Consider the following 24,721-nt stretch of genomic DNA (forward strand, 5'->3'; position numbering starts at 1 on the left):
CTGTAGGTAGGCTGGATGCTGCAAGGGATGAGCTACAGATAGTCTCAGTGACACACCAGACGAGAAGTAAGGCTTATTGCTTCACATAACACAAAGTAGACATGGCTAGTTTTGAGGGTAGTTAGCATCTCCCTAACCCCTGCCTTTCTTGCCATAGTTGTTGTCACATGCTAAGGAACTCCAGGGAGCTCTGGCAAAAGATTTTTAATGGGTGAAATCCAATTTGAATTTTTGCTTTTTTTGTTCATTCGAAGAAACCATTGACGAAGCTGACTGTGATTGTATATTCCTGTAATTCCAGTATTTGAGCGGCTAAGGATGGTGAGTTTGAGACCAGCCAGGGCTACAGGGTGAGACTCTGTCTCAGAAACCCACCAAAAAACCAAAACAAACCTTTGTCAAACTAATAAACAGTAATATCTTTCCCGTTAAAAGCTTTTTAAAGTCTGTGATTAATTTTGTTTTCTAAGAAGTATATAAGAATGGTATGTGAAGCAGGGCAGTGGTGGTGCATACCTTTAATCCCACTCAGGAGGCAGGAGGATCTCTGAATTCAGGGCCAGCCTGGTCTACCGAGCTAGTTCCAAGACAGCCAAGGCTACACAGAGAAACCATGTGTTGAAAAACAAACAAAAAAGCTATATGAATGTTGAATTTACTGTTTATTGATAATGTTTGGATATGACTCAGTAGATAAAGGTGTTTGCTTTCAAGCCTGACAACCTGTGCTAGATCCTTAGGCCCCACATCGTGGAACATCCCATTATGACCACCCCATATCAGAGTAGTATATTTCTTTCTCTCCTCTCTCCTCCCTCTGGCCCCCTTTCATTGAGACATGGCCTGATCTACTCATTGTATAGATCATGCTGGCTGCAATACAGAGAACCTTCTTCCTCTGCCTCCTTGGTGCTGGGATTAAAGGTGTGGGCCACCATGCCCAGTGGTATATTTCTTAAAAATCAATGAACCTACATTGTCGTTATCCCTGAGCAGCAATTTATGTAAGTGGAGTTTGGGTTTGGTGGTCTACATTGTATAACCATGGGCAAATATTAGATGATATTGGTCCAGTGTTACAATAAAATGCACAGTATTTTCACTACTCCAAAAATCCCGAGTGCTACACTGGCTCATCTTCCCTTCTAGCACATGACAACTGCTGATTGCCCTTCTGATCTTCACTGTCTTTGTAGTTTGCCATTTTCAGGATGTTATGCAGATAGAATCATACAACATATTTCATTTTCAGACTGGCTTCTTTTACTTGGTCATATGTTTCCTCCGTGTCTTTTTGTGTGTATGTTAAAATTACATTGTACTAAAATACTCATGAGGGTGAGGTAGGAGGATGGAGAATTTGAGGTTCTTTGTCAACAAAACAAAACAAATTATATTATGGAGATCTCCAAGTTTATCCATTTCCCTACTGAAAGGTATCTTAGTTGTTTCTAGGTTGTAATAGTTATAGACAGCATTGTGCTTGTCATCTGTATACAGGTTTTCCTGTAGACTTTAGATTCTAACTTCTTGTAGGTAAAAATCCTTAATCTTCATGTTTAATCCCCAGTGTACTCCTTTAATCTCCACGTTGAGGAGGCAGAGGCAGTGGATCTTTGAGTTGCAGGCCACCCTGGTGTACAGAGTGAGTTCTAGGACAGCCAGGGATACATAGATACCAAAACCCCTGTAACTCCATCCTGCCTGGTACTTGGTGTTGTCAAGATTCTGGACATTGACTGTCTAATAAGTATGCAGTAACAGCTCATAGTTATTTTAATTTCCATTCCTTGATGGTTTTTTATCTATGTATCTTTGGTAAGGTATCTGTTAAAGTCTTTGGCTCTTTTTCTATAAGATTAATTGTTTTTGTCTTTTTGTGTGCACATAAGTGTAGGTGTCTAGGGAGGCCTGTGCATTGGATTCTCTGGAGCTGAAGTGACATGTGATTGTGAGCTCCCCAACATAAGTGCTGGGTACTGAACTTGGGTCCTCTGCAAGAGCTTTAAGTGATCCTAACTGCTGAACCATTTCTCTATCCCTGGCCTATTTTTTAGACCAGGCTGACCTTGAACTCAGAGTTATCCTCCTGCCTCTGCCTCCCAAGTGCTGGGATTAAAGGTGTGCCCCACCATGCCTAGCTTTAAATAGATGTATTTTTAACTTTTTATTATTTTATTAAATGTGGGTGTTTTGCCTGTATGTATGGCTGGATAACATTTGAGTGCCCTGTGCCGAAGGCTTTGGCATGCTATGGAAATGGAGTTAAATGGTCATGAGCCACCGTGTAAGTGCTGGGAATTTAACCTGGATTCTCTGAAAGAAGAGCTGGTATGGTGCTCTTAACTTCTGAGGTATTTCTCCAGACAAAATTGATTGATTTTTTTTTTAAATGTTCAACTTTGTACTATTCTTGGACTTGATACATTATACTTTGAAACTATTCTTGGAAGGTAAGCATGATGGTGCGTGCCTGAATGACGTAACTTGGTGTCAGCTAGATTAAGAGTTTGAGTTTGAGGTCAGTAGGCATAGGGAATTGAAGGCTAGTCTGAGCTACATGAAAAGATAGAATAAGGGAATCCAGTTTGCTACAGTTGGATTAGCAATTTTTGAATCTATATTCTAGAATGATACTGGTTAGCAGTATTTTTTTCCTCCCTGTTTCAGTGTTTTTATGTTGCTGTAAATATAATGCTAACTTCATAGAATGAGTTGAGATCTTTTCACATTGGTTTTTTTTTCCATGAAGATTTTTGCAGAAATGTGATTTTCTTTTTCATTTTGAGTAAATTCACCAGTGGAACCATTTCATCCATGAGTTCTTTTTGAGATTAGTTTTACTATTCCCTTTGGGTACATTACGTATGTGTGCCTGTGTATGTGTGCATGTTGAGGTAGGCTCTTTACTAGACATGGCATCTTCAAAGTGAATCCTCATTGTACCGTGTGAAACACTTAAAAAAGAAATAAGACTGAGTACTCATTCATTGAGGGTGTATACTTCATCTTACCTTCTCTAGTGGTTGTGGGTATTTGGTTTATGTGCATGCTGGCTACTATAAGTCATGCCGCTGTGCGTGTTTGTGTACAAGTATCTGAGTTACTGTTTTCAGTTCTTCTTATACACACTGGGATTTTTCGATGATAGCAACTTTATTTTTGAGGAGCTCTCACATGTTTTCTCCACTGTTTACATTTCTCCAACGGTGCCAAGCACTGCTGATTGTTAGATGTTGTTTGTTGGGGTGGGGCATGTGCCCTGGAGCACATGGAGAGGTTAGAGGTAGGTTGTTCTTCCACCATGTGGGCTCTAGAACAGTGGTTCTCAATCTGTGAGTCACAACGCATTTGGAGGGTTACATAATAGATAGTTATAAGCAAATTTATAAGGCATTCATAAGCAAAATTATAGTTATGAACAAAATGCTCTATGGTTGGGGTCACTCCCACATGAGGACCTGCGTTAGAGGGTCGCAGCGTTAGGGAGGCTGAGAGCCACATGGTCGGGGTCCCCACCACACGAGGATCTGTGTTAGAGGGTCGCAGCGTTAGGGAGGCTGAGAGCCGCATGGTCGGGGTCACCCCCACACGAGGACCTGTGTTGAAGGGTCGCAGCGTTAGGGAGGCTGAGAACCGCATGGTCGGGGTCACCCCCACATGAGGACCTGTGTTAGAGGGTCGCAGCGTTAGGAAGGCTGAGACCCGGCGCATGGTCGGGGTCCCCACCACACGAGGATCTGTGTAAGAGGGTCGCAGCGTTAGGAGGCTGAGAGCCGCGTGGTCGGGGTCCCCACCACACGAGGATATGTGTTAGAGGGTCGCAGCATTAGGGAGGCTGAGAGCCGCGTGGTCGGGGTCCCCACCACACGAGGATCTGTGTTAGAGGGTCGCAGCAGGGTCGCAGCGTTAGGGAGGCTGAGAGCCGCAGCTCTAGAGGATGTCCCTATCCTGCTCTCTGGCTTCCCCAGGCCCTTACGTAAGTGTCATCATGTAGGGTTTGCCCTTTTTATTTCTGACTTACATAAGTCCTGTGAGTTCTAGTCATGTTAGAAATGACAGGACTCTATCCTTTTTTATGGCCAGCTACTTTATTGTGTATACAGCACAGTTTTGTCATTCATCTGTTGGTGGAAACAGGTTGATTCCATTTCTTGGCTGTTGTAAATAGAACTGCAATAAAAATGGAATTGCAGCTGCTTCTTCAGCATGCTGGTTTGAAGAAGTTTTTAATTTTAGGAAAGTCCAATTTTTCTCCCTTATGGATTATGAGTTTGTTGTATGTTAACATATATCCTTGTGTATACTCTAAACCTTGCACATGCTGGGTACCAGTGACTATAACATAACCTAGCCTGTGAACTATATTCAAGGCAAATTCATTGAGATGACCCTGTTTCTATCTTTCATGGCACATGGACCTCCAGATACCCCTTGCAAATTCTCTTTTTTAAAATTTTAATTGAAAAGTCTTTTCTTTTTTGAGACAGGGACTGATCATGCCTGACTTTCACTGTGTAGACAAGTCTGCCCTTAAACCTGGAGATCCTCATGCCTCTTACTCTTTAGTGGTGGCATTAAAAGCTTGGTTTACAATTTCCTTTTTGTTAAAATTATGCTCATTTCTCAAATTCTTCTTGCTGATTCCTCATTTGTTTCAGATGTAAGTCTTGCTTTTGCATTTTCTTCCCTGGTTCTCCTTTGTTGCTTCCTTTACCACTTTACAGCTATCAACTTATTTCCTATGTTCTACTTTTGCTTTTTTTTTTTTTTTCTCACTTAGACTGGTTTATGATATTTGCTTTTCCTTTATATTGCCTGTTTCAATTCAGAGAAGCATTTTATGTTGTGTATCTGTTCATTCTTCCAAAGCCAGGAGTATTCATTAAGAAAAAAACTTGGCTAATGGTTATAAATGCACAATTTATAAAACTAGTTAGTGGCCAGGTATGGTGGTGCATGCCTGTAATCCCAGCATTTGGGAGGCAGAGGCAGAGGCAGGTTCGAGGCCAGCCTGGTCTACAAAGTGAATCTAGGACAGCTAAGGCTACACAGAGAAGCCCTGTCTTGAAAAAGAAAAAAGAAAAGAAAAAAAAAAAAGGAAAACTAGCTGGTGGAACACTTTCTTTTGCTGGTACCTTTGTGGGTTTTGTTGTTCTGCACATTAAATTTTATTTATTAGGTGCTTGTTCAGAGATTGTTATTTTATTCTTTTTGTTGTTGTTGTTGTTTTTGGTGTTTTTGAGCCAGGATTTTTCTGTGTGGTCTTGGCTATCCTAGACTTCGCTTTATAGACCAGGCTGGCCTTGAACTCACAATGATCTGCCTGCCACCGCCTCCCTCTGCTGGGATTAAAGGCATGCGCCACCATTCCTAGCTTCCAGTTTTTTTTTTTCAAAGAAATGAAAAATTGATTTATTCTTCGACAATTTTGTACATGCATATAATAAATTCTAGTCACACTTATCCCCTTTCTTATCCACACCCACCTCTGCTTACTTCCCATCTCCAGTTATTTTATTCGTTTTTTAGGTTTTTTGTTTTGTTTTGGTGTCTCACATGTTAGAGAAATATTCTACTACTGAGCTATAACCTCCACATCATCATCATCATCTTCTTCTCCTTCTTCTCCTCTTCCTCCTTCTTCTCTTATGCAATATTTAAAAATGTGGAGAACAAAGTGCCAAGGATTAATGATTCAGCTGTGATGATATTTTTAGATTGCGTAATATTTGCATGCTTGAGGCATATTAGCATTTTATTGTTCTAAGTACTAGAGTATCAGAATTACTGCATGTGTCAGGCATATCTGGATTAGTCTTAAATTATAAACCTCTTAATTATGGGTGCATTAAGTTTTTGTTTCTCTTACAATGCATGCAGTAAACCTATACCCCTGTTCAGATCCAGCCAATGGATAGCTCATTCTCCATGGTTGTGGGGAAAGCAGGACTGCCTCTGACATGAAATCTGATTCCTTCTACCCCCATTGATCACTTTCTCTTGATGGGGAGGCCTGCTGGCACTCAGGAAGGGGAAGCAGGCTACCAGGATGAGATCATATGGACGGGGAGGATGTCCCCTTCAGTCTCAGACCTAGGGGATGGGGAATAGGGTGAAAGAGGGAGGGAGGCGGGAATGGGAAGATACAAGTGAGGGGATAACAATCAGGATGTAATCTGAATAAATTATTTAAAAAATAAAAAATTAGGGCTGGAGAGATTGCTCAGAGGTTAAGAGCACTGCCTGTTCTTCCAAAGGTCCTGAGTTCAATTCCCAGCAACCACATAGTAGCTCGCAACCATCTATTATGAAATCTGGTCCCCTCTTCTAGCATGCAGGTGTACATTCAGGCAAAACATTGTATATTTAATAAATAATAAATAAATATTTTGAGCCGGGCGTGGTGGCGCACGCCTTTAATCCCAGCACTCGGGAGGCAGAGGCAGGCGGATCGCTGTGAGTTCGAGGCCAGCCTGGTCTACAAAGCGAGTCCAGGACAGCCAAGGCTACACAGAGAGACCCTGTCTCAAAAAACCAAAAAATAAAAAATAAAAAAAAATAAAAAAAATTTTATTTTCTTGTTTATTCTGCTTTGGACATATCTAGTAAGATATCGTTGATTAAAGCAGATGCCCTGGGGGAGGAAGGTAACATTTGCTGAGCTGTATAATTTGTGGTAGGCTTCTTAGTAATTTACATGAGAAAAACAATTAGAAAAAATTAACAGATGGGAAAAAGGTTATCAGATGATAAAGTAGCATGACAGAAAATACTGAGTCTGAGTAGAGGATAGAGCACTAGTAGTAGGTGTGCCAGAGTTCATCTCATGGTTCAGTTGGGAAACCTGAGTTGGGGCCACATAACTCACATAAAAAGCCAGGTATAGTGGCAAATAATCATAATCCAGCCCTGGGGAGATGGAGATGAGGTGCATCCTAGAGGCTTGCTAGTCAGCCAGCCTGGACTAAGTGGTGCATTCCAGACTGGTGAGAGACCCTGTCTCAAAAAATAAAACAAAGCCTGGTGTGGTGGTTCACATCTTTCATCCTAGGCAAAGGGAGGAGGAGCTCTCTGAGTTTGAGGCTAGCCTGGTCTACATAGCAAGTCTAAGACAGTCAGAGCTACTTAGTGAGACACTGTCTCAAAACAAAACAAAATAGCAAAGTGGATGAAACCTGAGAAAACACACACACACACACACACACACACACACACACACACACACACACACACACACACACACACACACACCCTTTCCTCACCCCTCCCCATACATACAAAAGTGTGTGTGTGTGTGTTTGCTGAAACATAGGGAAGAAGTGATTGCAACAACAGAGGAAGAAGAATGGCAAGAGGCCTTTGAGTTGTATGTGGATGTTTATAAAATTGCTGAGAGAAGCAAGGGAGGAGCTCAAAACAGTACATATGCAAAACTGAATGTTCTGGATTGGGTGGTTAGCAATTTCTGTTTGGGATGAATATGGACAGAGGCATGTGGTGATAAGTACTGAATAGATTCCATTTCAGGAGTGTTCTGGTGAGAGATTTCTCTAGTTAAGTAAGCAAAATCCTATGTAAAGTTATCAGAATAAACAGCTTTTGACCTAATGTAAGGAGAAAAAGAAGAAACAAATCTAAGACAAAGTAAGCCTTCATTTTAACATAGCTTGCTCTTAAATGAAATAGAATAAACGATTCACACAGTTGTATATAATTTTCATTTAGATCTGTTCTTAATAGTTACCCCATGAATATCTTAATCTCTTTCAATGTATACTTTATAATAAGACTTTAAATTTTATCTGCTTTTTTTTTTTAAAGAATTGTTTGTAGTGAAGGTTTGCTATGTGGCTTTCTAGATGTTTATGATTTTTAACAATTATCTTTGGGCATTCCAGTTTCATGCTCCACCTCTTACCTCTGTTTTGAGTGATAATTTATCTGTAGCTTCTGTTCATTTCCATGTGTCTTCTTGCTCATTTCATCTACCTTAGTATGTGACTACCTTTTTATATAGATTATATCATTTAACTACCACATTGGCTTGGGGAGCCACATCTCATTGTCTTTATCTAAAACCATAGATTGGATGTTTCATGTTGAACTAGTGAAATTGACTCCCTTGTGTAATCCTTTTCCTCCCTAACTGTTCCTGCATTCTTGTCTTTGTAGTCAATAGGGTAGGTACAGCCATAAGGCGTGGCAGTAAAGAGGGAGCATGGGCTGGTGGATAACATTGCTATTCTCCAGTGCCATATCCACTCTACAGTAGCACGAGCATGGAATCCAACACTGTCTGACCAGTCTTCATGGTTCTAAGCTACAGTACTCTTGTGAAAAGTAACTGCATGTTTCTTACTCATCTCTATCTTCAAAAGTACTTCTTGTTTTATGCTTCCATAGAAAAAAAGAAAACCCAAGTCATTCAAGGTTAAAGTGGTCATGCTTCATGTACCAGTGGAATTGTGAGAATCTGTATTTGGCTGATTCCTTCATTGTTGGACCTGGATGCTCACTTACCTCATGTGGTCTCTTGATGCAGTGGGTGATGTGGTAGACATAAGATGTATGATGGTGCTGCCAACATCACATGGCATATTGCTGTAGGAACTTTAAAAAAGACCAAATACATGTATGATAGTTTCTAAACTATCGTTAAAATTAGCATAAAACACAACTGTAACAGTCATTATCAGTAAGTACTACGCTCTGCATATAATAGTTTGTATTACGCAGCTTGGTAGGTGTATGTACATCAACATTACCACAAACATGAGTAATGAGTTACTCTAGGATGTTAGGATACTATAACAGCATTTGTCAGCTTCATTGACATCTTAGGGACCACTGATGTGTTTATTGTATACATCTGGTGTTTGCATTGCACATGACTATGATTATCAACTTTTTAAAAAAGTGTTTTATTTAATTTTAATTTTAATTAATTAACTTTACATCCTGAGCGCAGATTTCCTCTCTCCTCTCCTCCTAGTCCCCCCTCCTCTAACCTCCTATCTACCATGTCCCCATCCATTTCTCCTCAGAGAAGGTGAGGCCCCCCCCATGTATACCAACCCATCTTGGCATATCAAATTGCAGTAGGACTAGGTGCATCTTCTCCTATTGAGCCTCGGCAAGACAGCTCAGTTATGGAAAAAGGGTGCGAAGGCTGGCAAAAGAGTCATAGACAGCCCCTGCTCCAGTTGTTAGAGGTCCCACATGAAGACTGAGCTGCATCTCTGTTACATAATGGTAAAGGCCTAGTTCTGGCCCTTGCAGGCTCCCTATTTGTCAGTTCAGTCTTTGTGCGCTTCTGTGAGCCCAGGATGATTTTTGTGGGTTTTCCTGTGGTATCCTTGACCCCTTTGGCTCCTTTAGTCACCCCCTTCTCCCCTTATACAAGATTCCCCAAGCTCCACCTAATGTTAGGCTGTGGGTCTCTGCATTTGTTTCCATCAGCTGCTAGGTGACACCTCTTAAAGGACAGTTATGCTAGATTTCTGTCTGCAAGTGTAGGAGAATATCATTAATAGTGTCGGGGTGCGCTCTCTCTCATGGTATGGATCTCAAGTTGGGCCAGTCATTAGTTGGTTATGCCCTCAATTTCTGTTTCATCTTTATCCCTGCACATCTTGTAGACAGGACAAATTGCAGGTAGAAGCTTTTGTGGATGTGTTGGTGTCCCCATTCCTCAGTGGAAAGTTTTGGCTGGTTACAGGAGGTGGCTGTTTTAAGTTCCTTGTCCCCCATTGCTAGGAGTCTTTGCTAGGGTCACCCATATAGATTCCTGAGAGTTTCCTATGTCCTAAGGTTCTAGTTCGTCCCAGAGATGCCCTCATCCCAGTCCTCTTTCCCTCAGCCCACACCACACTTGACTCATCCCGTTCCCCTACCCGTTCCCACTCTCATCCAGTTTCCTCACTCCATCCACCCCCAATGTCTATTTACTTCCCTTCTCAGTGGCATTCAGGCATCCTCCCTTAGGTCCTCCTTGTTACTTAGCATCTTCGGGTCTGTGAATTAAAGAGTGGTTGTCATGTAGTTTAAGTCTGATAATCACTTATGACTAAGTACGTATCATGTGTGTCTTTCTGGTCTCAATTACTGCACTTGGGATGATGTTTTCTGATTCCATTTGCCTGCAGATTTCATGATGTCCTTGTTTTTAATAGCGGAGTAGCATTTCATTGTATAAATGTGCCATATTTTCTTTACCTATTCTTTAGTTGAGGGATATCTAGGCTGTTTCCAGCTTCTGGCTATTGCAAATAAAGCTTCTATTAACATACTTGAACAAGGGTCCTTGTGATATCTTTTGGGTATATGCTTAGGAGTTGTATAGCTGAGTCTTGAGGTAGAACTATCCTGATTTTCTGAGAAATTGCCAGATTGATTTCCAGAGTGGTTATACATGTTTGCACTACCACCAACAAATGAAGGAGTGTTCCTCTGGCTCCACATCCTCACCAACATGAGCTGTCTCTGGATGATGATGATTATTTTGTCTCTGGAGTTTTTGATTTTACCATTTTGAAGCATGGAAGACAGAATCCAGAGTCATTTTGATTTGTATTTCCCTGATGATTAAGGATGTTGAATTATTTTTTAAATTTAAATTTACTTTTAAGAATTTATTCACTTTACATGCCAATCGCAGCCCCCTCCCTCATCTCCTCCCGGTCCCAACCCCTCCCTCCCTTTCCCCTTTTCCCTCTACCCCCTCCTTATGGCCTGCCCTCCCTAGTCCTCTGGAAGGAGGAGCCCTCCTCTCCCACCAACTGACCCCAGCTTATCAAGTCTCATCTGGACTGCCTTCATCCTCTTTGTCTGTGATCTGGTAAGGCACCTCTCTAGGGGGAAGTGATTGAAGAGCAGGCAGTAGAGTCCATGGCAGAGACGGCCCCTGCTCCTCTTACTAGGATACCTGGAGTAGCTGAGCTGCCCATCAGCTGCATCTAAGCAGGGGGTCTAGGTCCTCTCCATGCATGGTCCTTGTTTGGTGCCTACCTGGGCCCATATTTGTTGGCTCTGTTGGTCTTCCTGTGGAGCTCCTGTCCATTCCAGGTCCTTTTATCCCCTCTACTCTTCCATAAGTCTCCCTGCACTCCACTCAAAGCTTGACTCTGAATCTCAAGAGTCTGCTTTGATCCCCTGCTGGGTGGAGTCTTTTAGAGGACCTCTATAGTAGGCTCCTGTCCTGTTCTCTCTCTTCAACTGCTTCCAGTGTCTATTCTCTCTGCCCTTCTGAATGAGAATTAAGCATCCTCCCTAGGGTTCTTCTTGTTACTTGGCTTCTTTAGGACTGTGGATTGTAGTGTGGTCATCCAGTACTATATGGCTAATAACCGCTTATAAGTGAGTACATACCATGCGTGTCCTTTGGGTCTGGCTTACATCCTGACTTCACTCAGGATGATCTTTTTTAGATCCATCTATTTGCATGCAAATTTTATAATGTCCTTGTTTTTAACAGCTGAATAGTATTCCATTGTGTTGTTGTTGTTATTATTAATTTTTTTGTGTATGTGTCTGTGTGTGTTATTTGTGTGTGTTCATGAAAACCAGAAAAGGGCATTGGATCCCCTGGAGTTGGAGTTCCAGATATCTGAGCCACCCAATGTGGGTGCTATTTTGAACTCAGGTACTCTGGAGGAGCAGCAGGTACTCTTAATTGCTAAGCTATCTCTGCTTTCCTCAGAATAAACTTGAAAAATTGTGAAAACTTTATGTGAACTTAAAGCTCACATGGAAGCAGAGACCGAACAGTTCAGAAGCTCTCTTGGGTGTCAGGAGCAAATTAGGCAGGATAGGGTGAATAGTTAGGATTTTGGTTAGTATAGATTTTGGATGTGGTAAATTTTAGGTACTTCAACCAGTTTTGCTTATGAAAATGTCTAATCTTTAGGAATCTCTTCCCTTTTTTATTTTTCATGACACTGACTTTTTGAAAAATTTAGTTCTGTTATCTGGTGGAATGTCTTGCCTTCTGGACTTGTGTGTTTCCCAGTATTTGCATGAAGTGAAATATGCTTTTTTCTTTTTAGACAGGGTCTCATTATGTAGCTCTGGCTGTCCTGGAACTCACTGTGTAGACCAGGCTGGCCTCAAAATTCACCTGCCTCTGCCTCTCAAGTGCTGGGATTAAAATGTGTGCCACTCACCCAGCTGAAAAATCCTTTTGATAAGAATACAGCACAGAGCCGGGCGTGGTGGTGCACGCCTTTAATCCCAGCACTCGGGAGGCAGAGGCGGGCGGATTGCTGTGAGTTTGAGGCCAGCCTGGTCTACAAAGTGAGTCCAGGACAGCCAAGGCTACACAGAGAAACCCTGTCTCGGGAAAAAAAAAAAAAAGAATACAGCACAGGTGACAGTCTACACAATGGGTGTGTGTCATCCAGGTAGCTCCACTGTTGATTGGTAGGTTTGGTCATTTGTTTTAAAACTTTTCACTGAAAAGAAGCATTATAATGTTTGTTTCCCCTTTTGTAAAGAATAAGCAATCTGTGGGGACAAATGTGTTAGGATTCCTAACAACTGCAAACATACATCATTATTCTTTATGCCTATTCAGTACCATGGACTTGAACGTACCATTATCGTAACAATTTTATCTGATTTGTTTATCATACAATCAAAAAAAATTTAAAAACTATTCCTGTTTGTCAGAATAAAAGTAAGGGATGTTGAGACAGTGATAGCAGCAAGCAAAGGTAGTGGCAAAATTGATCTTGATGGCCTCAAGTGGTCTCATTAGAGGGAGGCACTTAAATGTCACAATGTAACACTCCCTTGTGTTGCTTATCACTATTATAAAAATTATGGATCCAAAATTATACACAACATGTGCTTTGCCTCTTTTAAGGGATCTTGGTTAGAGATAATAAAATGTTTTATTTAATTTTATAGGTTTAAACGAAGCAACAGATGTTTACAGCCTTCTAAGGTAAGTGTAATTTTTTTTGAAACAGTGTTACTGTATTAACTGGAGTAGCTTCTCTAGAAATCAGTTGCAGTCACTGAACTTGCATTGATAATTAATTTACTTACCACCTCAGTTTACTGGCTTTACCTTATAGGTGCTCAGCCTCAGGAAAAGGATTGTTTCTACACATAGTGTACAGCAACACCTGCATCTGTGTTCAAACTGTGACCCACCATGTGGGAACCTACCTGCATGGGATTTTCCACCTGTGCTCTGTTAGTGCTCAAAAAGTTTCAAGATTTTTACATTTTGGATCAGTGATACTCAGACTGTACTGTAAGTGGGTGGCTTTAAACAGTGACATTAATCTCTGAAGTTGGGAGGCTGAGGCAGGCAGATCTTGATGAGGTTAGCCTGGGCTTCATGATGAAAATCTTTATCCAAAAGTATCAGAGTGTTAGTGTTGGCAGTGTTTGTCTTCTACCGACTGTAGAGAAAATCTTGGCTTGTTTTAGCATAGCTTCTTGTGGTTGCTGGGAACCCTTGATGTTCTGCCTTCTGTTTGACTCTTCTATGTTGTTTCCTTGTCTCCCTGCCTTCTTTACTCCCCCCTCCCCTTTTTTGGAGACAGGGTCTCTTATAGTCCAGGCTGACAACAAACTTGCTATGTAGCTTAGGATATGAATGAAAATGAGGATTTGACTGCTCCTAGGTAATGTTGAGGAGAAGGATTTTATTGTAGATATGAGAGTTCAGCCAGAGATATCTGGAAGGGTCCAAACTGAACCGGGCCATGAGAGCAGAGCGAGGAAGAGAAGAGAGGAGAGGAGAAGAGAAGAGAGGAGAGGAGAAGAGAAGAGAGGAGAGGAGAGGAGAGGAGAGGAGAGGAGAGGAGAGGAGAGGAGAGGAGAGGGAGAGGGAGAGGAGAGGGAGAGGAGAGGGAGAGGAGAGGGAGAGGAGAGGGAGAGGAGAGGGAGAGGAGAGGGAGAGGAGAGGGAGAGGAGAGGGAGAGGAGAGGGAGAGGAGAGGAGAAGACAAGCTGACCAGGGACAGAGAAGAACCAAGAGAGCCTATGGCCAACATAGCAGGTTTATATGGGAGTGAGAAGCTGGGGAAAGGGAGAGGCTTAGAGTACTGGTTGGGTGAGAAGTCCTCAGAGAAGGCACAGGTACTGAGTGAGCCTTTGGGTTTTTTGGGATGACAGGATGATCTTGAACTTCTGATCCTGCCTCCACCTTCCAAGTGCTGGAATTATACATCTATGTAACCATGTTTTGTTGATATGGGGATTGAATCCAGGACTTCATGCATGCTATACAAACTCACTACCTGTATCCCTGCTCCCTCATCCCCCTTCTCTGTTTCTAAATTTGTCTCCTTCCCTTTTAAAGACATGGGAGGGGGCACATCTGGAGGGTTGGGGAGAAGGCTTATCTGGTAAAGTACTTGCTGCACAAGCCTGAGGTCTGGAGTTCAGATCCCTAACCCTTAGGTAATGCTAGATGGCTGTGGCAGCCTGCCTATAATTCCAGCACATGGGAGGTGTAGACAGAATGCTCAGAGCAAGCTGGCCAGCCAGACTAGCCAAACATAGGTTTAGTAAGATATCCTAGAGAGTAATAGAAGGAGAAGCCTTGAGCTTCCACATGGACATGCACCACAGGTGTGCTCAAACACACACAGTCATGCAGATACAAGAACATGCACACCATGCAGTATACATAACAAAAAGATACTGATGTGGGGATTTGAGGGTCGCTCTTAACAAAGATGACTATCTTAGTTAGGGTTTTTATTGCTGTGAAGAGACACCATGACTATGGGATAAAGGGAAAACATTTCAATAGGGCTGCCTTACAATAATCCGTTGTCTTCACTGCGGGAAGCATGGTGGCATGCAGGCAGACGTGGTGCTGGAGAGGAGCTGAGAGGTCTACATGTGGATCTGCAGAAAGTGAGCCACTGGGCCTGACCTAAGCTTCTGAAACCTCAAAGCCTACCCCCAGTGACACAGTTCTTTCAATAAGGCCATACCTACTCCAAAGACACCACATGTCTTAATCTTTTCAAATAATGTCATTGCCTATGTGCCCATAGGGGCCACCTTCATTTAAACTACTATAGAGAGCTTATTTTAACTTTCCCTCTGCAAAGACCATTATTTTTAGGTAAGACCACCTTTAGAAGTTCTGGGGTGAGGACTTGACTGTGTCTTCTGTGGGAGTACAGTACAACATTGTACCAGTACAACATTGCTTACTTGTCCTTCTTTGACCATAAATAACTGAAAAATTAGAATAAAAATATTTTAAATGTAGAATGATACATGTGCTATTAGGCATGTTTATGGGGCTTAAGATGTGAAGGTAATTATCTTTATATAATATATAGTTTATGAATATCAATTCTAGGTTGCATTAATTTTTTCTTCTCTTTCTCTGTTTAAATAAAAGTGATACATTAATGCAGCAAGACACAAGGCATAATGTGGCATACCATCTGTCTTGAGAGTGAGCGTTACTGAGTAAAAATGGCTGAGAGAAGTGGGAAGATTGCTGCAGGACAAGTGTATATTGAGGTGGAATATGATTACGAGTATGAAGCAAAGGACAGGAAGATCGTTATCAGACAAGGGGAGCGGTACATCCTGGTGAAGAAGACCAACGATGACTGGTGGCAGGTCAGACTAGATGAGAACTCCAAAGCATTTTATGTGCCAGCACAGTATGTCAAGGAGGTCACCCGTAAAGCACTGATGCCACCTGTGAAGCAGGCAGCTGGACTGCCAAATAATTCCATGAAGACAATACAGAGCATGCATCTCCAGAGATCGACAGAAAATGTGAACAAAATGCCTGAGCTTTCAAGCTTTGGAAAGCCATCGTCATCTGTTCAAGGAACAGGTGTTATTCGTGATGCCAATCAGAATTTTGGATCCAGTTATAATTCAGGCCAGACTCTCAACCTAAGCCTGGACCTGACCCATAATAATGGAAAGTTTAACAGTGACTCTCATTCTCCTAAAGTTGCCAGCCAGAACAGGACACGGTTATTTGGTCACTTTCCCGGACCAGAGTTCTTGGACGTAGAGAAGACTAGCTTCTCCCAGGAGCAGTCTTGTGACTCAGCTGGAGAAGGCTCAGAGAGAACACATCAGGATTCCGAATCTGGAGACGAGCTCAGCAGCAGCTCCACAGAGCAGATGAGGGTAAGAGAGACGTCTGGTGAAATGTGTGCTTGCCATAATAAAAATGTGGCAATAAAAAATTTAATTAAGTCATAGTGTTATGAATTGGTTGTTGGGCTTTATATGTTCAGAACACATGGATTGTATCCTGATTTAAAGAGCAGGGGAAAAAAATGAAATAGCTTTGGACATGCATAGAGAATTCCTTCGTGGTTCGTGGTATTCAGCATTCTTGCATCTGTGAGACTGGAACTTCTTTGAGTATGAAAAAGTTTCCTTCTCTCGCCACTGATGTGCATTAAGCAGGAAGTGCTTCCTTTAGTGGTGGGTGACTGTTACTATAATAGAAACTGGTTTTTGGTTGTGCTCACTCTGACTTGTTTCTGGCCAGTGGGCAGGTGTAATACATGGTGTGTGAGGAAAGATGCCAGTGGCATATCAGTGGCTAAAACTTGGCAGCCCTGGAATGTGGTACAGTACAGAGTGAATAACCGTACTCCAGGCATATGCGTGGCTCTTAAGTATTTTCCCTTGGTTGCTCTGAATCTTGGCCCAGAGAGAAATGTGTTATTAGTTTGCTTTTTACCTTTCCCCTGCCTGGCTTTTTTTTTTGATTGTTTATGCTGGTTTGTTATTCAAATGAAGTCATTTTAAAAGCACATGTATGAAATTGAAACTTCATTTGGACAATTCTGATTTTTAAGTAAATTTTTTTTGTTTTTGTTTGTTTTTTGTTTTTTGTTTTTGCCTTTTCGAGACAGGGTTTCTCTGTGTAGCCTTGGGTATCCTGGAATCACTTTGTAGACCAGGCTGGCCTCGAACTCACAGCCATCCACCTGCCTCTGCCTCCCGAGTGCTGGGATTAAAGGCTTTAAGTAAATTTTTTATTTTCACTTTATAAAAAATAGAAAAATAACTGTTTGGTTTGAAGTTGTGTTGCTTCCTGTTTTTGTTTGTTTGTTTTTTGTTTATTAGTTTGGGGTGAAAAGAACCTCCCTCTAACTTCTTTTCTTTCTTTCTTTTGTTTTCCTTTTTTTTCTTTTTGGTGCTGGGAACTTAACTCTAACCCTTGTAATAAAATTATTCAGGTCAATCTAGTTGTTAGGCTGCTCTTAGGTATGGTCTAATTCTGTAAGTTGTAACTCTGTTTATAGCATTTTTGAGAGGATATAGGAAAAGGGAAGATTCTGTAGAGAAACTTCCAGTGTTTGAGATCAAGGCATGAAGTAGTGCTATTGTTGTCTTCTGTGTGCTCTTCAGTCTGAGTGGGATATGCACTGATGTGGAATATGTAGTTTTGCTGAGGCTGGATGTGGTGGTACATGCCTTGACTCCTAGCACTTGGAGGCACATCTCTGAGTTGAAGCCAGGATGGTCTCTATCGCAAGTTCTATACCACCCAAAGCTACACAATAAGACCCTGTCCTTAAAATATGTGTATATGTTTAATGTAGACATATATCATACATGCATACATACATATGGGGAGAGATATTTCTGAGATTTTGGTGTATGTAGTTCCTTAGGAACTGGAGGCCTTGGTAAAAATGTGATTTTTATTCCATCCGGCCACAATCATTGTTCAGCAAAAATTATATTTATATTTATATTCACAAGCAATCCCAAGTTCTTTTGGTTATAATCATCTTAAGTTCCCTGCACTGGAAGTTCATGGCTCCTGATCTCTCTCTCCTGGCCTAGCACTGTTGGGAAGTCTTCTAAAGAGTTCTTTGGCAGGCTCTTAGTTCTCCATGGCAATGGTCTCAAATCTTTTGCATTTTCTTCTTTTCGCTGATTCATTTAGACTTTGGTCTGCTCTTATCAGATCACTTTGCCTTCTACTTCAGCAGATAGTAAATTCCAAACAAAACACAAAGCTACGGTGTAAAAATAGGGAGCTCATTTGCATAGTAGTCAATAATGCTGTCTTTCATTTTTATCTGATTCCAGCATTTTCCAGCTGTGTGATAATAGGGGAAATTGGCTTTGTTTTACTCATTTTGTAACGCTCAGGGTGAACCCTGGCCTTCATGTATACTAGGCAAACACTCTACCTCTGAGCTACATCCTCAATCTAAGGATATTTCATTTATTTTATGTGTGTGAGTGTTTTGTCTGCCTGCATGCCCTGTGCCTGCAGAAGTTAGAAGGAAAAAGGGCAGATTTTTTGGAACTGGAGTTAGGGATGGTTGAGAGTTACCCTGTTTGTCCTGGGAACGGAACCCTGGTCCTCTGCAAGAGCTCTTAACTGACCTCTTGAGTCCTAAGGGAAAAATTTCATAGCCTGAGCTAAGGAGTAGTCACAGGGATGTTGAGGGCATTGAGCATCTATTGCTGCTTAATTAACTGCCAGGTGTATCAGCTTTCTTTTCTCCATTTTTGTGGGTCAGTACATCAGTGGGAGCTTGGGGTCTCTTGAGGCTGCATTCTTAGGGAAGCCAAGCTGAGATGAATTCTTGTAAATGTGCCATGCTCACAATGTTGCTAGTTAAATTTCCTCGCAGATGTGTGAATGTAGCAAGCAGACTTCCCCAGGATGAGAGTCGAGGAGTGAGAGCATGGTTGAAGCCGTCTTGAGTTCCTAATCTTGGAAATCCTACTGCCCTATCCTGTTGATTATGCAGCTCATTCCCTTTAAAAAAATTCCCCCCCCCCTTGGTGGGAGACTGTGCACAGGAGTGTGAATAAACAGGATTTGAGGATTAGTGAAGGAATACATTGATGGTTGTCTGTATAACAGATACTCAGTAAATCACACTTGCCACTATGATTGTCATTGTTTCTACCCTTTTTCGCACCATCTGTGTTGACAATTGCCTTTCTTCTAGTACAATGCAAACATTTCTTCTATTAAAGTGTGTCTCCTCATACTTGCTCTCTGTACTTTTCCATGAGCTTCTGCAAAATATGATGTTATATTCATGGCATCAGACTGACTGTCAAGTATTTTCTAGCAGCATTATAAACACACACGCATGCACACAAGTCAGAGGACAACCTCAGCTGCTTTGCTTGCCTTATGCCTTGTTTTTGAGGCATGGCTTATTGTTTGCCACTGCACTTTATATTTCAGGCTGGCTGGCCTGTGAACTTCTGAGGGATTGATTCTCTTGTCTTTATCTTCCATCTTTCCATAGGAGTGTGCTGGCATAATAGACAGGATGTGTGTATGTGTGTGTGTGTGTGTGTGTGTGTGTGTGTGTGTGTGTGTAGCCTTGGCTGTCTTGGAACTCACTTTGTAGACCAGGCTGGCCTCAAACTCACATCTGTCTGCCTCTGCCTCTCGAGTGCTGGGATTAAAGGCTCAAAGGATTCAAACTCCACTCATTATCGGGCTTGTGCAGTCAGCACTTCTGCCTGCTGAGCCATCTTCCCCAGAATTTACATTTGCTTGTATTTTCCCCATTTTAGTAAAGGTCTATAGCCCTGCTTTTCCTGTGTTGCTTCATTATTCTTTTCCTTTACTGACTGAGCCATCTCCCCAGCCCCTTCACCACTTCCCATTTAAATTGCAATTTGACAGTTCTTAATAGTCTGGGATACTAAGTCATCTGTCAAATAGATGGTTTGCAAATATTTTATCCTGTTGTGTAGCTTTTCTTTTTATGCTTTTGGTTGAGTCTTTCTCTGAACCAGTGTTTTGTTTTGATGAGCTCCAGTTTAATTAGTTCTCTATGTCAGTCATGTGTTGTTTCAAAACTAGGAGCTCAAGGCATAGCAATTTTAGGTATATTTATTTGAAGAAACAGATCCGAAGATCAGAGAGAGAGAGAGAGAGAGAGAGAGAGAGAGAGAGAGAGAGAGAGTGTGTGAGTGTGTGTGTGTGTGTGTGTGTGTGTGTGTGAGATGTGTATCTTTCTAAGTACACATGTGCACGGTAGGGGGCATAGTTTAAGCTCTTAGTTTGCACAAGCATGCAGGCTTGCAATTTCAGAATCTCTGGATTTCCTGGCAGGCTGATGCTCCAGGAAAACAGTGTTGTTGCTGAAGCATTTGTTGTATTCAAGAATCTATTGCAAAGTCTGAGATCATGAAGATTTACTCTGTATCTTCTCTTGACACTTTAGAAGTTTAGGTTTTTAATCATTTTGAGTTACTTTTTATGTAAATTGTAAAATAAGCATCCAGTTTCATTTCCTTTTATTTTTATTTTTTAACCCTCCAAGACAAAATATCTCTGTGTAGCCCTGGCTGCTCTGGAACTCAGTTTGTACCCAGGTGGGCCTCAAACTCAGAGACCTGCCTACCTCTGCCTTCTGAGTGCTGGGATTAAAGGCGCAGGCTACCATGCCTGAACTCCGACTCCCTTTTAAAGGTGACTGTCTAGTTCTTCTAGTGCACATTGTTTTAATGACATCTGCTTCATCAGGTGGCTTAGCACCCTTGTTGAAAATCCATTGATCATAGAGACACAGTTACTTGTTTCCGGATGTTTAGTGTTTGCCTGCTAATTTATACACACCCTTACACCTCTAGGGATATCTTGAGTGCTGTTGTGTTGTAGTAATTTAAACTTGCCAAGTGTTAGCCTTCTTCCTTTGTTATTTTTCTAAGAGTTGTATCTTTCCTGGCTCCTTCGACTTCTGTATCTGTATTAGATTTAGCTCGTAGTTATACATGCAACTTTTACAAATAAACTGGCTGGGATCCTGATAAGGATTCTTACAGTCTTGAGGCTGTAGAACACTTTGGGGAGTAGTAGCCACTTCTGCTCCTCTTTCCTCTCTGCTGGGGATTGAATTTAGGGCTGAAATCCTTTCGATTTGTTCACTGGTTCAAGAAAAAGTTAAGGGCTGGAGGATGGCTGCCCAGGTAAGAATGCATATTGCTCTTGCAGGGGATCTGAGTTTGGCTCCAGAATGCTGTCAGGTGGGTCACAACCATCTGTAACTCCAGCTCCAGAGGGCTGTGACAGCTCTGATCTCCATTCCCACCTGTACTCACATGCACATACCTACACACAGATACACATAGACATAGTTAAAATGAAATTTGAAAAGAAGGTATTTATGCTTCATGGTGATACATAATTTCTTTAAGTATAGAAATCTGGTTTGTTTGCTTGTTTAAAACTGTTTTCTTTTTGTTAGCCTGGTTTCTGGAGAGGAATGTAATTCTCATCTTTGTTCCTCTATAAAGATTTTTTTCTATGTTGTCTCTTAAGATTTCCTTTCATCTTTGGCTTTTGTAGCTTGAGTGTGATATGCTCGGGTGTCAGTGTCTTTGTCCTTATCCGGTCTTCAGTTTGGAAAACTTGTATTGGCATAACTTCACACCAGTTCTACCCACAGCTGTGTTCAGTCTGCTGCTCACACCATCAGTCATGTCCTGTTTGTTACAGTGTTCTAATTCTTTGCTTGAATTTTGATTCTTTGGTAGGATCTAGCTTCCTTTCTTCCTCCCTACCTCCCTTTGCCTTCCCCTCCTTCCTCTTCTTCCTATCTCCCTCCTCCTGTCCCCCTCCCCCTCTCCCCCTACCCCCCCTCATTTTGACAGGCTTTTCCTTTGTAACCTTGCCTGTTCTGAAACTCACTCTGTATTCCAGCTGGCCTTCAATTTACAGAGATCTGCCTGCCTCTGCCTCCCATATCTTAACTTCCCTGTCTGATAATTCTAGCATCTGTACTATATCCAAGTTTGATTGTGTTACTTGCTTTTGATACTGTGTTTTGTTATTTTTCAGCATGCCTTTCAAGTTTTGATTGAAAGTCAGACATGAATCAAATAATAGTAACTGAATTAAATAGGCTTGTAGTGAAGTGTTAGGCAAATTTGGCCAGAAATTGGTCTGTGTTAATGTTTGTTGTAGTTATACATGCATCTGTGGGTTTTGGCTCTGTTCCTTTGGGGATTTGGGGGGATTCTTTCTTTTTCTTTTCATTGTTTTCCCCAAGATAGTCTCAGGGTAGCCCACAGTAGCCTCAAACTTGCAAGACTGGCCTTGAACAACTTCTCTCTCCCAGTGCTAGTCCCAGAGGTGTGTGGCACTGTGCCTAGTCTCTTCTAACAGCTCTTCTCTTTATATACTTGTCCCTTGAGGTCTTTCCTCTGTGCTCCTCTGAAGCTCACAGTTTGGAGGTGTCACAGTATTGTGTAATCCTGTGGTTAAGTCTCAGTCTTACACTGTTTGCTATTGGTCTGTGGCTTTCCTCTTAGTTTTACTGTTTCCTTTAGGGAAGACCAGAAGCCTCTTCAGAGGGTTTTGGAGCACGAGGACTGCTTTCTCCAGGCTGGGTAGACTCTGCAGTTTGTTGTTTTCTTTAGGCAGCAGATGTTTATTAGCAGGGACGACTTGGACTTAGATCACTGAGTTACCTTTTCTCTTCTTGTCAGAGCCACTGAAGGAACTTGGTGGTGGCCTTGTAAATAAGCCCACCAAAGTCAAAGGTCTCTCACAGAAGCTAGTCTCCATAGTGTGTCCATTAATTCATCATGATTCAACTGGATGTTTTAACCAGTTTATAACCTTAATAGTTTCTGTTCAGTTGCATCTACTCTACAACTCAGGTTTTTTTACTCCTTCAAATATTGGGGAAGTAGTTCGCCTTGAGAACTTGGTTGTCTGATGGGTACAAGAAGTCACGAATTGTTTGAGTTTTGGTTTTGTCTTAATGTTAAGAGAGTGATGACTGTGACATTTTCTGCAAATTAGAACTAAAATGGAAAGTTAATAAAATTGTGAATTAAAAAAATTATTGTGTGTTTAGTGTGGCTGTGCATGTGGAAGTCAGGACTACTGGATTTTCTCCTTCTGCCATTGTTTTAGGGATCAAATTATGTTGTCAGTCTGTTGTGGCAAGAACCTATCCACTGAGCCATCTTGTATCTTGCTTCTGTTTAGCTTATTAATATATAATATGTTGGTTGATCTTTGAATATTGACCATTCTTCTTAGATGATACCTCTTTTGATCATGGTCACATGATCTTATGTATTGCAGAAATTTATCTATTAAGTTTTCTTTTGCATTTGTACTAAAAAGATGTTAGCTTTTTGTGCTTGATCTGCTCATTAATCAGGATATCAATAAAATAAGTGGGGAAGTACTCCCTCTTTTGTGCTTAGTAAGAAGATATGTAGTTTTGATAGTGTTTCCTACGGATCCTCCTGAGTGTCATGTTTGTTTTCTTTAATAATGTTAGAAACAAAGACTCTTGGTATGTGACAAAGGAACACAGGAAAAAGTAAGCGTAACTTGGCAAAGGAATAGCTTTGTGTAAAAAGGGTGCACTAGAACCCGGCGGACCTAGCAAGCACACTTGGCAAAGATGGTTTCTATCTTTTTATCCCTCATGTAGGTGGTGACTGCAGGTCATCTCATTGATAGGAGCTAGCCTTCACAACCTGAATAGACTGGCTAGTCAGTGCAAAGGGAAAGGCTCAAGAAATATGAGGCCTTGCTGGGTTAATTACTTTTCATAGAAAAAATGTTTCTTACAGTAGTTATTGTGGTATTAAATTATCAATTTTATTCTTGTGAAATCAGGAAACTTTAAGGAATTGAAGTTTCATTGAAGCTATCAAATTTATCCTGGCAGTGTTCTTTTATTGTCATTTCACTATATAGCTTCATTGATGCTATTTTACTCACCATGGCTTTATTGCTTTTCTCCTTTTTTGTTTGTTTATTTGTTGTTGTTATTAGTGTTGCAAGGTGTTTGCTAGTTTTAATGATTTTTTTTCCTGTTATAAATTTCACTCTTCATTGTTCTTTCTTTTCTTTCTCTTTTTCTTTTTTTCAGACAGGGATTCATGTGGCTTAATTTAGCTTTGAGCTGTGCAGTAAGATAACCTTAAACTCCCAAGGAAATTTAGGACATTTCTCACTATGCCTAGTTAAAATTCTTTTTCATTGCTATGGTCCATGTTCTTGAGGTCGAAGCTTAGCTAATTGTTTTGAAATGTTCCCCATTTCCTAATATGAGGATTTGTTGCTATAAGTCTCCCCAGCATTACTTTAGCAGTCTCGAGGAAGAGTGCTGTATTTTGTCTTCATACCGTTGAATTCCATGCATTTTAAAAGTCTCAACATGTGTTTCTTTTTCTTTTTTCTTTTCAAGAGAGGGTTTCTTTGTGCAGCCTTGGCTGTCCTGGAACTCACACTAGAGACCAGGCTGGCTTCACAATCAGAGATCCGCCTGCCTCTCCCTCCAAAGTGCGGGGATTAAAGGCGTGTAGTTGGTTGTGACTGCCCGGCTAAAGACTTGCTTTTTATGCTCATGGGATATTTGGGGAAGTAACTTGTTTAGTTTCCAAGTGGTGGGAGATTTTTTTTTCACTTTTTTTATTACCTGTTTATGGTTTGCTTATGTCTTTGATTTAATTTAAAAAAATGTTGAGAGTTGTTTAATGCTCAGGATAGGATCTTGGTATGTGTTTTATAGACACTAAAGTAGTGTGTTATGTTGTTGGTCTGTAATTTTGATGAGACCTTAATTTTGATGGTGTTGAGTCTTTGTAGTCTTGCTGATCTGATACTTGCTTGCTGAAGAGTCCTCTTGGCAGGTGGCTCTATTTCTCAAGGCCTTCAGCATCATTTTTGGTGCATACACTTTAATGGATTGTTATGTTTTCCTGTATATTTGATATCTTTATAAATGTTCATCTCT

The 24,721-nt window shown here is 41.2% G+C and overlaps 1 protein-coding gene across 8 annotated transcripts in view; it reads left to right on the forward strand.

Moving 5' to 3' along the window:
* The window catches only part of ARHGAP12 (Rho GTPase activating protein 12), a 105,629-nt gene that overhangs the window by 8,815 nt on the left and 72,093 nt on the right, over positions 1-24,721 (forward strand). For 7 of the 8 annotated variants that reach the window (XM_084781947.1, XM_084781949.1, XM_084781950.1 and 4 more), the window contains exons 2-3: positions 12,910-12,946; positions 15,379-16,133. In XM_084781947.1, coding sequence (XP_084638073.1) covers positions 15,456-16,133 — 678 coding nt within the window. In that variant the 5' untranslated portion in view covers positions 12,910-12,946; positions 15,379-15,455. The remainder of the gene's footprint in view (positions 1-12,909; positions 12,947-15,378; positions 16,134-24,721) is intronic. The other variant, XM_084781948.1, reaches the window with a different exon arrangement.

Source organism: Acomys minous (assembly GCF_964271855.1).
Source record: "Acomys minous genome assembly, chromosome: 5".
NCBI lineage: Eukaryota > Metazoa > Chordata > Mammalia > Rodentia > Muridae > Acomys > Acomys minous.